General features: G+C 33.2%; 1 protein-coding gene across 2 annotated transcripts in view; it reads left to right on the top strand.

Annotated features, from left to right (window-relative positions):
• The window catches only part of LOC119066872 (MOXD1 homolog 2), an 88,614-nt gene extending 84,864 nt beyond the window's left edge, over window positions 1-3,750 (top strand). For both annotated transcript variants that reach the window (XM_037169547.1, XM_037169546.1), the window contains exon 12: window positions 1,688-3,750. In XM_037169547.1, coding sequence (XP_037025442.1) covers window positions 1,688-2,017 — 330 coding nt within the window. In that variant the 3' untranslated portion in view covers window positions 2,018-3,750. The remainder of the gene's footprint in view (window positions 1-1,687) is intronic.
• The last annotated feature ends 12,511 nt before the right edge of the window (window positions 3,751-16,261 follow it).

Genomic DNA, 16,261 nt, shown 5'->3' with positions numbered 1-16,261 from the left:
TCCGAAATGTTATTATGGTTTCCTCGAGGTTTATATGGAAAATTTATATTACGAATATTTCCACCATAGAACAATGCAATTTGAACTAATTTTTGGCATTTTTTTCTTATTTTGCGAAATGATGAAGAGTTTGTTTTTGAGATAAAAACTTTCTGATGATCGAAAGTGTATTCACTTCCTTCAAGAATTTGCGAAGTAAAATTGTTTCGATAAATTTTCCATTTTTATTTGATATTGGAATCAATACACTCAAAATCACTTTCTACTCAGTAAACGATTCTGTGCCAACAAATTAAGTCTCGTGCTAAAAGCTTTTTCCGACGGTCGTCCGATTGACGTAACAAAGGCGGGAGTTCGCGAATCCTTTAATTCCATAAAAGCATTTCGCTTAGAGTTATTACTATTAATATTTTCAATTTAAATTGCTAGCATACTTTCAGCGTCTCCTTTTCAGGGTAGAATAAACTTAATGTAAACCGTTGCAACTTTGGAAAAACTTTTGTGAAGATTGAATTAAATGAATTTTGCACAAAAATTTAGTTGTAAAAAATCTGGATTTTATATAATGAACAAAGGAGCTTTTGGTGAAGAAATCTGTGCTGGGATGATTTGTTGTATTAAATACGTTCAACGAACTTTTGCTTCTTTTTCGTATCAACCAAGGTCGAAGTAGTTTAACAAATCACAAGCAAGTAATTTATTACGTAATCTGTTACCTCTCTCGTTTGATGCATTTCGTCAAGCGATGCAAAATCTTTTACTTCATTAGTTTAAACATTCGTAAGACTAGATAAAAAGAGATTAATTAGCCGCTTCTAAAAAATTCTGCGGTCAGAAAACGGAAACGTTTACCATTTGTAACATCAGACTGGCATTCAACATTCCAGGAAAGACTTTGTTGACATTATCGTAATCGTAAAAGATACGACTTCAGAAAATTAAATCATTTTATGTCCAGCCTTTTTCCCTATATCGAAAAGAAAGTTGATTACAAACACAAGATGTGAAGAGGATCTTTTGAGGAAATGTTCACAGTAGAAATTTCATTTTTCGAGTATGCACAAAAGGTTCATTTTACGAGTGAAGCACTACGTTGAAAAGATACGTACATCTGTTGTGTACAGAAACGTTGTTTTAGATTTTTGTTCGTAGGAGTGACTGGAACATTCAATTCCTTTTTATTCAAATTGAAAGCATAATTTTCACTCTCATCGTCTCTGCTATTTTAGTTTCTATTATGGCAGTAACCACGAAAGAGTTCAATATTTGCATTTAAGTCTAATTTTGCGTTCAGTCTTAAGAAGCCGCAGATACATAATTGAAGATAATTATCCTCAGGACTTTTTATGTTCGTTTAAATTGCGTTATCTGTTTAGGGTTGGTTAGTGTTTGAATGCAAATGAGTTCCATTACTGAGTCAGGGGCTCAAGTCGAAGAATGTATAACCTTTCTTGTATCGCTTATCTTACCGTTTACAAAATGAACTTTCAAATTAAGGTTAAAGCAAAATCGATATACTTTCATGTCGTTCATTCAATAATTTGCATATTTTGTTGACTCTCCAATCTGGTTTATTGTTCCCATTTAATTTCGTTATTTTACTAAAAACCTTTAACGCTTCCAGTTTTGATGAGAAAATGTGCTCGGAGAAATTTTAATTGATAAAATTTTCTTTCCGTTTGTTTAGGGCACCGAATACATCGAAGGTCACAATCCAAATATAACAAAAGTTTGGCATCCACCCGCCAGCGAATGTATCAAAAGCAATACAAAGTCTTCGTTTGATCGTCATCCAGCCACTCACCAGAATGCCCACCACAACACCAATGCGTCACCAGGCAATGAGGACGAAAACAGTAATATCATCGAAGGTGCGGCACGTAGCAAAGTTTCAAGAAGTTCAGCCACTGAAACCATGGGTTTGAGTGGCTCTTCAGGTTTACATCAAGCATTCTTTGTCAAACAATCATTGGTTTGTTTAAGCGTATTTGTGTTTACGCTTAAATTGATTTTATAGTGTTAAATCAATAGGAATCGGTGCGATAATGTATTATGTGAGTAACTCATATAACATAGGAGAAATGAAAGAAAGAAAAGAAAATTCAGTGTGTGTGTTGTGTTTTGTAATATACTTAAGGGATATAGAGAATGACGATATATTTGTTTATACTAAGTTATAAAACAGAAAAAAATCCGGTGAATAAAGCAAAAATGTAATGCGGTTTTGAGATAGATAAAAGAAGGATGACGACAACAACACAATAAAAAAAACTATTTCATTTGATGCTATTCCTATATTTTACGGATTGTGAAGAGAGTTTATTTTCAGTTGAATATATTTATTTGTATTATATGCAGTGTAAATACTAAAAAAAAATTGTTTATTTTTTGTACTCAAAATTTCATATAAATGGAGCTCTAAACCACATGAAAAAAAAATTTTTGCTGTATATCTCCTCCATACAAGAACTGCCCTAAAGAGCTCACAGAAAAATGCTTCGACTACTGGTTCATATTTATTTATTTTTTTATTTTGCTCCAAAAAAAAAGTTATTTTTTTGCAGAGTACCATCGATTTTGGTTCAGCCAACTGATATGCTCGGATAATATTACCGAAATATTTCAATTTACATCAAAAGCTTTTCACTTACACTATGCACACCGACACAATCATTGTATATGTTATTATCACAAAATAGAAAATGTTGCGATGCTATTAACAGACGGACAAAAAATGAGCGCATTTAAACGATCATCCTCGTTTACGATACGATAAGCATAGTATTACGTGTTAATGAAATTAACAGACTTTGCAGGACTCGCGGATGGGTTATGTGTATAATATAGCGATATACTCATTTATATATATACATTACGCAGCGTTACATGTATGTTTGGAACGATTTTTTTTTTTTAATTTTTAATTTTGAATTTGAATTTGATTCGGAATTCGAAAACTGTTGACTGATTTGAAGTGTAATTTTGTAAATATTATTGACATTGCCGTTAATTCGTTAAAAGCAAATTACTCACAGTGATGTTGATGGAAATGACAAAAAAAAATCATTTTTGTTTCAATTAAAAGCGGAAAAAGTTTCGATTGAATCGAAAAAATTGATGTAACTTTGATTGATCATACGATATGAATAATCTATGACATTGTAATAGCCACAGAAATATTGAACGAAATGACCTTATAACGCCCAATCCATTAAAAGTTTTACAACAGGACACGGCTCTATTCGAGGAAAAAAATCCGATTCAAATTGCCCGTTGACTGTAATTTCTTTGTCGATTACATATTTTAAAATAATCGCTAGGTGTGTGTATAATAACCCTTAACCATAAAACTAATGCCTCTTGATAACACCCACCCATTACATGAAATTTGTTTTAAAATTTATTTTCGAATCTCACTTTGTTTCAAATAAAAACAAAATTTTAAAATCAGTTGCTTGCAAACAACATTTTACATACACACAGTTTTCGTAGCCGCCTTGCACATAAAAGCACTATACATCATACTCTATTTCCGATAATAGGGATTAACAAACCATAAGCCAGACATAAAGGAATCTAAATCCTTTGCCCACCTGTGTCTGGTTTGGAAAACGGTATATAGGTATAATATGCAGATACAGAAACCATAAATTCGAAACGAGTACGGTTTTTCGAAGAGCTAAAGTGAATATTGGTTGAGCATGCAAACTTTTCATATTCTCCAGTTCTATCCATGGCATACACTCACGTATATTAGCAACAAAAAAACGAACCGAAACCCTCTATTAAAACGACTGTAGCCAAAAGATATTTTTAATTGAAAATATAGTTGATATCAGACTAAGTACTGTGTTTGCACAAAAAGTCGAGAGAAAAGTTTCATATTTTTGTTTGTTTGTTGTTTCGATTGGGAAAATCGAAGCAAAATTTTAAACATTTTCGAAAATAGATTAACTGAAAAGTACACAAAACATCAGTTCAGCATATACCATTTGGTTCTTTTGTGTTGCATTTGTGGTGAGGTTTTTTTTGTGCCATTATCGTTAAATGTACTAAGTCTTCGGCTATATTGTCGATAAATTTTTCAAGAGATGAGTTTTTTGTATGTCAGTGGAATGGGGGGAAGAATGTTGCTTCTGATGAAGATATTGTCGTGATTAACAGAATGCCGAACCGAAAATATGATGACAATGAAACAAGAGACGAAAGACCGAAAACACACGAGCAATTTTGCGTTGATGGGATAGCCAGTCTTTTCCATTGTAATGAGGTATTCACCACAGGCTAAACAATGGCAAACGTAGAATCAGCGTCAATCCCATAGACGCAAAATTATTCGTGTGTTTCCTGCCTAACGTTACTCGATCAGATATTTTGAATTTTATCGATTTATAGTCATACCCACGCCTTAGTAAGCGGGCGTGACGCAAGTCAACTACCAAAAAAGTTTTTAATTTTTTGACTTCTCCATCTTGGCTCCAATGATACCCAATGATCACACGTTACTGCAGCTTCAAAATTGGCCGAGATATTGAACTTCGAAATATTGATGTTTGTATGAAAATAAGCAAAATTTAGAATTTTCAGAGAATGCAAATCGCCTACGTTAGTTAGTTAGTTACTTAGTGCAAATGGAAAAGTGGATCCAGCAAATCCTAAACGTTTCTATAGATTTTCCTGAAATTTTGGTTATAGGCTAATAATGACCTAAAACTAAGAATGGAATGTTCAAAAGTTGGAAAAACCCCATATCTTAGGAGCTGGAGCTCCCCAAAGTCTCCATACAAATGCCAAATAAAAGCGTGGTGTGTTGTATATTTTGGTATGGGCAAGTGGTGAAAGATGTGTGTTGTTGTGGGATATGTTTCTTGTTGGAAATTGTGTGGATCATTATGTATTAACTTCCACTTGGTTGGTATCTAAATTTTTGGGATGACAGATGATTCCTCTGTCCTAACTGACCTAACTTCCATCGGATTTTTTGATGGATTTGGGTTAATTTCGACATGTGTGAGGTGTTCCAAGGTCGTTCTTAAATTTTGGGATGACAGATGATTCATCTGGCACTTCCTAACTTCCATCTGATTTTTTGATTGATTTGGGTTAATTTCGACATGTGTGAGGTGTTCCAAGGTCATTCCTAAATTTTGGGATGACAAATGATTCCTCTGGCACTTCCTAACTTCCATCGGATTTTTTGATGGATTTAGGCTATTTTCGACATGAATCAGGTGTTCCAAGGTGGTTTACTAAATTTTGGGATAACAACTGATTCCTCTAGCACACAAATTTTTTGGGTCAATTTTTTGGGTCAATTTTTTGTTGATAAAACGTTTGCGTAGGGCGCACAATGCGTCACGCTCAGCGATATCAGTTCTTTTGTAAGTAAGATAAAGAACTTGTGTCATATACCCTTTAAGGGGTTTTTGACTGATTATATAAAACGTCTCCAAACTCATTCCAGTTTAATATCCAAATTAGTTTTGAGTGTTGATCCAATTTTTCACCACAAAATAATATAAATAAAAGAAACCCCAACAAATCGACTAATGTCCAATCATTCAGCAAAATATCCTTAAAATGAAATCATAAAAAAAGCGAAAGAATAGAAAATCACTTTCGCTTCAATTTATCTTGATTTTCAATGAAATGAAATAAACGTAAAACTTATAATCGAAAATCGATATATCCGGAATGTCTGACACATATAAATAAATGGCTAAAAAATTGTCCCCTGGTGTAACGTTTTGTGACTATAAAGAATATGGATTTCATTTAAATAATGTATCTTTCGTCTTATTTATTATTTAACAAAATAAAACAGTCAAAATGGCATTTCGCTTAGTATCCCGCCCGAAAACCGTCACAGTCAAACTTACTCCAGGGATATTAGGATGGTATATTCCGAAAATGGTGATGCTGATAAATGGATCGAATGGAGCTGTTGTTGTTGTTGTTGTTGCTGCTGTTGTTGTGTTTTGAGATAGACAATGCGGAAATGTTTAATGCTTTTATTTTTGTTAGAAATTGCCTCTGTTACAGTCTCTCTCTCAAATATATACAATTTTTTCCCTCAGTTATATATATGCGTATTATATGTTGTATGCCTATGCCAGAGCCCATAAAAAGTTCAGTAGATTTGGTGATTTATACAATACCTCCACATAGTCAACCAGAGAAATCTAAAAGAAAAATAAAACAAATGGTCACACAAATAATCGCTTCGACTGAATTTGTCAAGAAGTAAATTTATCGGGATAAAGGAAAAATCGATATAAATTGGAAATTAAAAGAGTTTTGTGTTATTTTTGTCCGTATCAGGGGGATTTTATATATAGCGCTCGGCTGTCGTTCTGTTTCAATATAATTTGTACCGTTAAACGAATAATATTTCGATTTTTTTTTTTTTGCAAAATTGATTTATTTGGACACTTTGTTTGGTTTGAAAAGACAATGAGATTGCGAAATAATATGGTAATTTGGTTCGATTAAATATTTGCCTAGCAATTATTTATACCTCATTTTTGTCACTTTTTAATTATTCGAGTTTGACCCCACTTTCGTTTGTGTTTCCACTTTTTTATGTGATATCGAACTCCAAAAACAACAAACCAAAAAAAAAAAAAAAATCACACAACCAACGAGCGATATACGAATGTCATTGCACGTTTTATATTTATTCCAGTAAATAGACAATGCAATTAAAATTCAATCGGACTCCCGATATATATAAAAAAAATTCCAAATAATTCATAAATTATTAACGCTATATTACAATACAATATACACACACCATCCATCCGGACCCCGAAATGAGATCAAATAAAATATAAAATAAAAACTAATTGAACTCTACAAAAGTTGTATATAATTCCAAATTAACACAATGCAAACCACTCATAGAAAATTATATTTGCCTCCTCTTGCGCGCTGGTGCTGGCCCATACTTTCCTAGCACCACCAGTATAATGAACGTTTTTCGTGTTTTACACGTTTTTCATTCCCCAATCCACAATAAAAACACCCAATAATATACAAAAGCCCCGACTCGAATATCACCCAATATCGTGGTCGTTGAAACGCATAAAACAATTTTCACAATGTTGTCTATATCCTCTAGAATGAAATTGGTATAAGCTATGGTGTACACATTTCTGTATTCGGTTCGGTCGGTGTGGGGGCAAAAGGAGACTCAGATATGTGTATACGTATGTTATAATGTGTATGCACGTGTATTCGGTATACGAAAATTACATTATCAAATCGTTATATTCAAAACGTTTTATTGTACAAAAACCCCCATTTTACAAATATTTTTTTTAATTAAAAACAAAACTGATATTCCTACATTTTAAAACATTGACGGCGATAAACATACAGCCAACGAAACACACATAAAACCCTTTTTTCGGGATCCATAATGGGATACGAGAACGTACTCATCGTTTCCGAGCTTATATATCACTTTGGTTATCGTTGCACGACCTTTTTTTGTTGATTTTGCAATGGTTGTTTGATACGTTAAAAGTATTTCGGACTGAGATATGAAAATTGAAATACGCTAATTGAAATTATACTCTGACACATTTATTTATGTTAAACACGTGTATATATGTATCATTTTACAATTTTGTCAACGATATATGCATACATACGTATACGTAATTATATATAATACGTTCACACAGTTAGAGTTAATGGAAATATGGAGTCACGATTATATTTTTGTTATCTAGTGCTTGATGTAATTACTTTTTGAAAGCATTAACTAATGAAATTCGCAAGCTCCATAATATATGACACATAAATCAAAGATAAAAAAAATGAAGATTTTACGTTCGAGGAGTTGGACGTTCATATAAACGGTGGCTAGCTCAATCTGGTTCAAAAATATGCGAATAGTTACAACACATTTTCTCGAGTACTTTCTGTTGGATTTTTATTTTTCTCAGGAGTCATATATCACTCATACATTCCGAAGGCTTTGAACCCCCCGAAACCCTTTCAACATTTTTAATTCGGTTCTGCAATCATCTTAAATTACAGTAAACGTAAACCGTTCATGTATTATCCCATAAAACATTTTAACCAAAATTCAAACCCACATATCATAACCATAATAGCGAATATATCCAGCTAGCTGGGAATACAAAAAAAAAAGAACCGGAGAGAGAACTCCATGTCAAAATCACAGTAAAGCCAAAGTTGAATGACTTCGGATATCCCATTTCGTAATTTTTTCTCCATATTTTTTTCCCCGTTCGTTGTGCTTTGTCTTGCTTTATTTTTTTTTGAGCATATAAAACTTACCATGGGATAAAAGTTCGGTGATACATAAGTAATGCGATGGAGGAAATTCAAATTGTTACCTTATTTTTTAGTGGTATACGCTTTGTAGCTTTATACTTTCACTTCTGTTTTATACACACATCCCGAGTTAAATTTATATAAACGAATAGACACACAGGAGTAAGTGGAGAAGGAAAAAAAAGGATGAAAAAGCGGCAAAATCTTACACTCGAAACATAGATGCGACATTACATCGTCGATGTGGCAGTTTGTTATACAGGGAAGAAAGGTTGTTTTTTTTAAGTAAAGAAAGCAAAAGAAAAACTGCGAGATAAAAAAAAATTGTTTTATTTAAATCATTGTAACGGTGTGAACGGTGTACATAATAAGGAACACAAAAAAAAATGAACAAAACCAATAAATAAACAATTTTTTCGGAACAGAATGGGCATAATATTAAATAATAAACGGTTAGGATATACTCTAGATATAAACAAAATGTGTAAAAAAAAAGAAAAAGAAAAGAAAAACTTGTGAAAAGAGATAAACATTTAGAATGTGATGAAAGCAAATAAAATAATGAAAATATTTTTGTAGATATTCAAAAGACAGTAAATTTAGTGAAATATGAAAAATAATTTAAATATTACACGAGACCATTAATTTTGTAAATAGAAATGAAAATTCAAATAATTCAAAATTATTATGAAAAATATTTGAAAAAAACCCGAGGAAAACAGATATGTTTTCCTTAAAATTTTAATAAAAAAAAAGAAAATTTAGATTAACCTAGTCATTGAAAGTACGAACAATTGCAAAGAATACAAAATTAAAAACCTACAAACTTTTAGACGAACAAACAAAAAATAATAAATTTAATAAGCTTTTTATACCTTGTAAAAAGGACTAAAAAACAAACAGAAAAAAAGAGGAACAGCCAATGAACCTTTGTATAATCAGTTTTAAAACAGAATAATGAAATGAATTTGTTGTGTAGGTTTCACTGAAGAGAACAGATAGGGAGAGAAGGAACGCAGTTAAAAAAAGAAGACGACGACGAAGAAATATACATGATTGTAAAGTAAATTAAGAAAGAAAAATTTTAGATAAAAAGTTAAAATGAAAAATGTTACATTTATAGTATGATAACAATAAAACAAGAAGAAAAAGAAAAACATAATAGAAAAATAAAGAAAAAAAATCATATTGCAATATTGTTGGAAGTTTTTTTTTCTCTTCTCTTCACTTCTTCCTGTTGTAGCTCCCCATCGTCTTGTATTTAAAATTGTAGTTTCGAAAAGTTTTACACAGACAACCCCAATACCCGCCAAAGTGAATGCACCATTTCGCAACAGAAGACTGTCAGTTATGTTATCTCGAACATAAGTCTCATTAAATTTGTAAATTTTTTCAACAACGGAAAAATTGTCAGATGCCGAATGAAATTCCCGTATATATACAATTCCGAAATGCATACTTCTTGGATCATGCCATTCTATGCATCACTATTCAGTTTTGGCATCTTTAGAGATTATTCGTTCTTCTTTTTTTTTCATACAAACTTAAGATTTTCCCTCTTCTCACAACACAACTCTATAAACGGAATGGAATTTGAATGAAAATATTGTGTCTGTGTGTGATTTGAAAAAGAAAAGAAAAAAAGAAATCGAGTTCAACCTTTCTTATCAAACTAAACTACTTAGCCAAAGTGTGAAAATTGCATCGTCTACACAATTCAATTCTATGAACCTATTTCTGCTCTGTGCTGGTATTACGTATACGAGTCGGGTAACCGTTATTCTTCACTCGGGGATGACTTTTTTTCCTCTTACTATTTTTTTTTGTATTTATATCGCCTGCTTGTTCGGTATGACAAACAGAAAACAGAAAAGTTTTCCTCTTTTATCTAGATGGAGAAAAGTTTGTCATATTTACTCAGCGTTATGCTTTGAATGGAACTTATGTTCGGATAACGATGTTGTTATAATTATTTTCATCTTTGTTTTATTATGTTGCAAAGTAAAGTGTTGCAGCAATTAAGTTGTTTCAAATAGTTCTTTTTCGTTGAGTGGTCTGATTCGATTGTAATAGCATTGATGTGCCATATATATATATATATAGAAACAAAACAACTATTGCATAATCTATTCAGAACGGACTGACTGAAAGCTGTCCTCATAGGTATGGATGAGCTTTTTTACAACAGCATATTTTTGGATTTTTTTACCACACGAAACGTATGCGAAATGTGTATATGACAAGCAAGGCTTAAAAAAGTGATGGTTCTGCTGCTGTTTTGTTACGAGGGGCCATACAAAATTAATTAAAAATTGATTTGGACGTGACCTAGTAACTAAATTTTTGGCATTGCTCTACTATCAATTTACCTGGCCTGTTAGAAAATTTCCATAAATATTTTGTGAGGTTTTCCCGATTAGTTGTTTGTGGATGTAACACCGCAGATGGGTAGATGAGAGGCCGGTGTTATAGTGGGATAGTTGTTGGATTATTGACAAGTTTTGCATATTACATATTTTCCGACGAAAGTGTAAGGTAACTCGTTTCAACAATTTTTTCGTTTAGCTCCTAGGATGTAAATAGAAACTCAATAAAACTTTTTAAATTTGAATATGAAAAAGTTTGGCGATGAAAATAACAAACCAGGAAAAATGACGATGTTTTTATAGTCACCATCCGTTCGAGTCATATGATTTACCTCCACAATGCAAAATCTCTTCGGTGCATAGACGTGCATAAATTTCTTCATATGTCTCTGGTTAGTATGACTAACATTATGTTAGACTTATGAGAAAATTTTCAGGTTAGCAAACTTTATGAAATGGTCCTTAAGTTTTGAGTATTGATTGAATGTTAAGATACATGAAGTAAAAGATTTCCTTCTAAACACTTTGAGTTGCTTTGAACAAAAGAGGTAAAAGATTGAATAGTTATACGATGGCACGTTTGCCGATTGTAAGAGACTGAGCTTCCAAATAGGAATTGAGTTTATTAATAATTTTCGAGAACATGAACAGAGCCGATTCAGTGCTACGAATGTATCTGAAATGAAACCTCCAATCGTCCGTCCTTTAGCGAGTTTAGTTGATTTTGAGAAAACTGTTTTTTAAATTATCCCAGTTTTGCTGAGATATTGCTCGCTGAATCATCAAAAACATCTGCTATAAGCCACGGCCTCAGTTAATAGATTCATTCAACTTGGACATACATTTTTGTCAACTAAAATTCTGATTCATTTCTATTAATTGAATTAGCAAATGAGATGTCACAATCGAGAGGAAACGGCTTCTAAACATTACGTAATATTCTGGACATATCAGTACACAAGGACTTGTACGTAGAGCAATATAACTTTAAAATTTTTGATTTGTTTGAGGACATCCTAAAAAATACGAACAAATACCATGAACAGGGCCGTACTGGCTACCGAAAGGCGCATCGAGCGAATTGGATGAAAGTAGTTCATAGGCGCCTAAATAAACGTTTTTGGTCTGAGGAGCCCCAAAAAGCAAAAGGCGCATCGGGCATCGCCCGATCGCCCAGCACAACCAGTCCGAGCCTGACCATGAATTTGTTGGTTGTTTCAATTCTTCAGTTTGTTCGTATGCTGATTTTAACGTTCAGAGAACAGCTCTAGGATCCGAAAATCCTTCTTCTCTGAGTTATCCGGAATTCCAATCACTTCAAGCGAGAGATGAAATCGTAGGAATAGTTCACTGTTTGCACCTGCAATTCCATATAACAAAAATAAACAAAATTTCTGCAATTTCTTCAGTTTTCTCTCAGTATAACCAAAAAATAGCAAAACGAAAACATCAAAAAACTTGCACATGACAAGCTATAAAATTCAATTTATTGCTTGAATAGCTCGGACAACGAAACATTCAAATCAAAATTGTGCTCCAGTAAAATACATTCTATATTTTCCTCTATTTTCGTGTTACACACCATTATATACTTTATATTGACGAAATATTATAATGGAACAACTCCAATATGCATATTTTCCGAGTATAACAAGAAATGATAGCATTTTGTTTTATTTTATACAATTTCCGAAGATATCTCTAGTCTGCATATGGCATGGCATATATTTATGTATTACGTTGTCGTCGGTATACCCACTTACACGGTTATATACATAGAACGAGAACGACGGATAGGAAGCTGTTTCCTTATTAAGAAAATAAAAAAAAAGGAAAAAGTCCTTTTCTGCTTTATTTATACATTTTCTTACACATAAGCTTTGTTGAAGAGTGCTGAGCTCAGTTGAATTTCATTGAACTGGAATAGAAATGTCACACTCTTTTAGATGATCAAAGGGAAAAAAACCTATCGTTCAGAACTCCTTTACAGTGTCATATAATACAAGAATGCAGTAATCCGAGATTGTATTTCACTGGCGGAGAGGTATACTCTGCTTAGTATACGTAAAATAATATCTACATCGACAATGTATAAGCTGCATAAGCGGATGGATATAATTTTTGTGTCAGTTGCAATTTTGTGACACTACGTGTGCCGTACGAAGTACCAGATAATTGTAACTTTTTCCCAGCTTCACATTTTAATGCCGAAAATATAATATACGGAGGTATCCAGGTAGGTACCAACCAACAATGTATTTATTCCATCAAAAATGTATTGCTTTTCATTCCCTGAATGTTCAACTTTGGTCCTCTTCTCTCTTTCATTTTGTCGTTTTTGCTGCTGATGTAATGCTGTGAAATTTTCTTTCATTTTTCCTTCCTTTTCATTTTCTTTACGTCGAAATAATTGAGATCCGAGATCCGACAGAATATTCAATAGTTTGGATAAACTGGAACATTTTACGTTAGTCTTGTGCTTTTTCAAACATAAAGGGAACAATTTATGACAAGAGACAATGTCGTCGTAATGAAATGTTAAAGTTGAATGAATGGATGTTGTGTTGTACGTATATATAATGATGGAAATTTTATTTAGTTATGTTTGCTCGAATAAAACAAACAACAACATCACATCGAATTGGTTGGTGCGATTTATCTTTTCAATGTGTGAAAAAGCACAAACTTCGCATTCATTGATGAGATACATATTTTCTGAGTTTTTTTTTTAATTCAAGGAATTGAATGTAATTGAAAGGGACATTCATTCCACACGGAATCAAATGAAGAAATGTTGTCGCAATTATTTTGATAATGATTATTTTGATGGTGGTTCTGCTCTGCATAACATCCAATATTCTTTTGAAAAATTAATAATCAGAAATTGGGTGCGAAGTAGTAATTGGAGGACTTTAGGAATGAAATTTGTCTCTGTTATCAGAGAGAGTATTTTCTAAGATTTAAATGGATTTAAAGACCACGCAGTTTGTGTCTGTTTTTACTTCAGCTACTTTACCAGCTGGTTCCTTCATACACTGACACTGTTTGTGGTGAGCTATACGGTTTTATCTTTACCAAGCGCGTAAGTGTGACTATGAATGTGACTATAGCTCTTTATGAATTCAATAACATATAAGCTGCTATCGGTCGAGTTTCTTCATATCAAATAAAATAACCTCTTGGGTTAAAATAACATTTGTGATTAGTTAGAATAGTGTTTTGTTCAGCGAGGGGAGAAAATAGAAAACTCCAGCGAAATGCTTAGCTCTTCTTGACATTTCTATTTTCTCCTTGAGGTGAACGCAACGTTTTTCATGGTACCGTTTTTCGCCACGAAATTATAACATCAAATTATCTTAAAACGGATTTAGAATCAAGGCGGCCATTTGTTGAAGGATACGACGAACTGAAATTAATCACTAGCTGTGAAGTAACTATTTCATTATAAAATTAAGACCCGTCATTGGGAAATGACAGGACAGTTTACCGAAAATGTATGAAAAAAAAAATTCACCGAAAACATTCAAAGAAACTCACCCATGATGCTTTCCATTGTATTCGTGCACCGTCTCTTTATGTCCCCAAGGCATATTTGAACACTAAAACACTTTTTACTCGATGCAAAAACAAAATTTTGTTTTTTGTTTTGTCGCGATAAAACACAGAAAATATTTCGACACAACTGTGACACTCCTCTAATATAAGGACTAGAATGAATGTTTGCTGTGTTCACTTCGGCAGTAAAATACTTTATTAAAATTGTAACCTCTCCCACTTCTTTAGTAAGCTAACAAGACTTCACTGAGTCTAATTATGCCACCTCTTCGAACAAAAATATCGGCTGAGGTCGAATAATTCTCCGCTGAGCTTTAACAAACCTCCGCTGAGCTCTAATAATTCTCCGCTGAGCTTTGACAAACCTCTAATGAGTTCTAATAATTCTCCGCTAGGCTTCAGTAAGAGTCCGTCAGATCTTAGCACGTTGTAGTAAGGCAATGAAGCTAAGCGAACACTCAATAAGCATCAGCGGATACCTAATAATTGTTGCTATGATTTAATAAGACTCCACTTAGCTTTGGCAGATCTCCGCTGAGTGTCCGATTCGCTCCATTAAGCCTTCCTGCAACTTGCTTAGGCCTAACGGACACTTCCTGAAGCCTAGCGGAGAATTATTAGAGCTTAGCGGAGGTTTGTTAAAGCTCAGCGGAGAATTATTAGAACTCAGCCGATATTTTTATATAAAGAGGTGGCATAATTAGACTTCGCGAAGTCTTCTTAGCTTACTAAAGAGGAACGAACATTTATTTACGCTCAGCGCAGTCTTACGAGAGGCTAATTTTTTAATAAATGCTCTCCCATCGTTGAGAGAATGTCCGCTGAGCTCTCGTAAAGCTTTAAAAAATGGTCGATGAGCATTATTAAATGCGTATACATTTGACCCTTTGTCAACCGTTTGACAATTGTTTTTAAATGTCCGACACTTTTTTGAATGAAAATATTTTACCGCCGAAGTGAACACAGCAAACATTGATTCTAGTACTTATAGTAGCGGAGAGTCACAGTTGTTTCGAAATATTTTCTGTGTTTTTGTCGCGACAAAACAAAAAAAAACTTTTTGTTTTTGCATCGAGTAAAAAGTGGTTTAGTGTTCAAATATGCCTTGGCGACCTAAAGAGACTATGCCCGAATACAATGGAAAGCATAAGAGGTGAGTTTCTTTGAATTTTTTCGGTGAATTTTTGTGATAAAATTTTACATACATTTTCGGGAAACTGTCCTGTCATTTCCCAATGACAGGCCTAAGAAAAATTTGTATTATTGTCTAAACTGTGTATATATCCTTCTATTGCGCTGAGGGGTCTATGTTAAACTATATAAGCCCAGATTTACTTTACTTAACGAATTTATTCATTTGCCATCGACAACCGCGACAGAAAAGCACTAGGCTCTATGTAATGCCCTCTTTATAAAGCAAAATGAATGTTAAATGTTATGAAGTAAGAGATTTGTACACTACTAAACAAAGAAACAACCAGATTTCATGCACTGGCCGTTTATAAGACAACAAGAGAGATCTTTTTAAGCTTATTTGGTATCATGGACGGAGCGGCATCAGAGTCCGTGGCGCCAGCCCCTTTTGTAAGAAAAATCAAAAAAAGAAATGCTTTATGAAAAGCCAAACTTCTTTATTTCTACACTTTGGCCTATATCGCCACAATATCCATCATATTCTCGATTCAAATACGAACAGAAGGAGTTATCACTCGATAAAATTGGTTCAAAATTACCGGAGGTACATCGTTTTGAAAGCGATCACTATCTGGTAACCCATGACTAGAGCAAATTTGATTATGTGATCTGGTCATCGAAGTCTACAAGTGCACACCAAATAAGCTTAAGAAACAAAATATGTCTGATTTCTGAAGGCTGCTGATTCAGCAGTGCTGAATCCCTCTGATGATTATTTAATGGAAATAAATCTCAGTGCAACACACACAAAAAATGGTTTTGTAACCAACTTTGTACAATCAAATATTCAGTAATTAATTTGGGACGCTCTTCATTCATACAAAAATTCTAAATTCTAC

Source organism: Bradysia coprophila, chromosome IV (assembly GCF_014529535.1).
Source record: "Bradysia coprophila strain Holo2 chromosome IV, BU_Bcop_v1, whole genome shotgun sequence".
In the NCBI taxonomy this organism is placed as follows: Eukaryota; Metazoa; Arthropoda; class Insecta; order Diptera; family Sciaridae; genus Bradysia; species Bradysia coprophila.
This window is presented reverse-complemented; position numbering and strand designations above follow the sequence as displayed.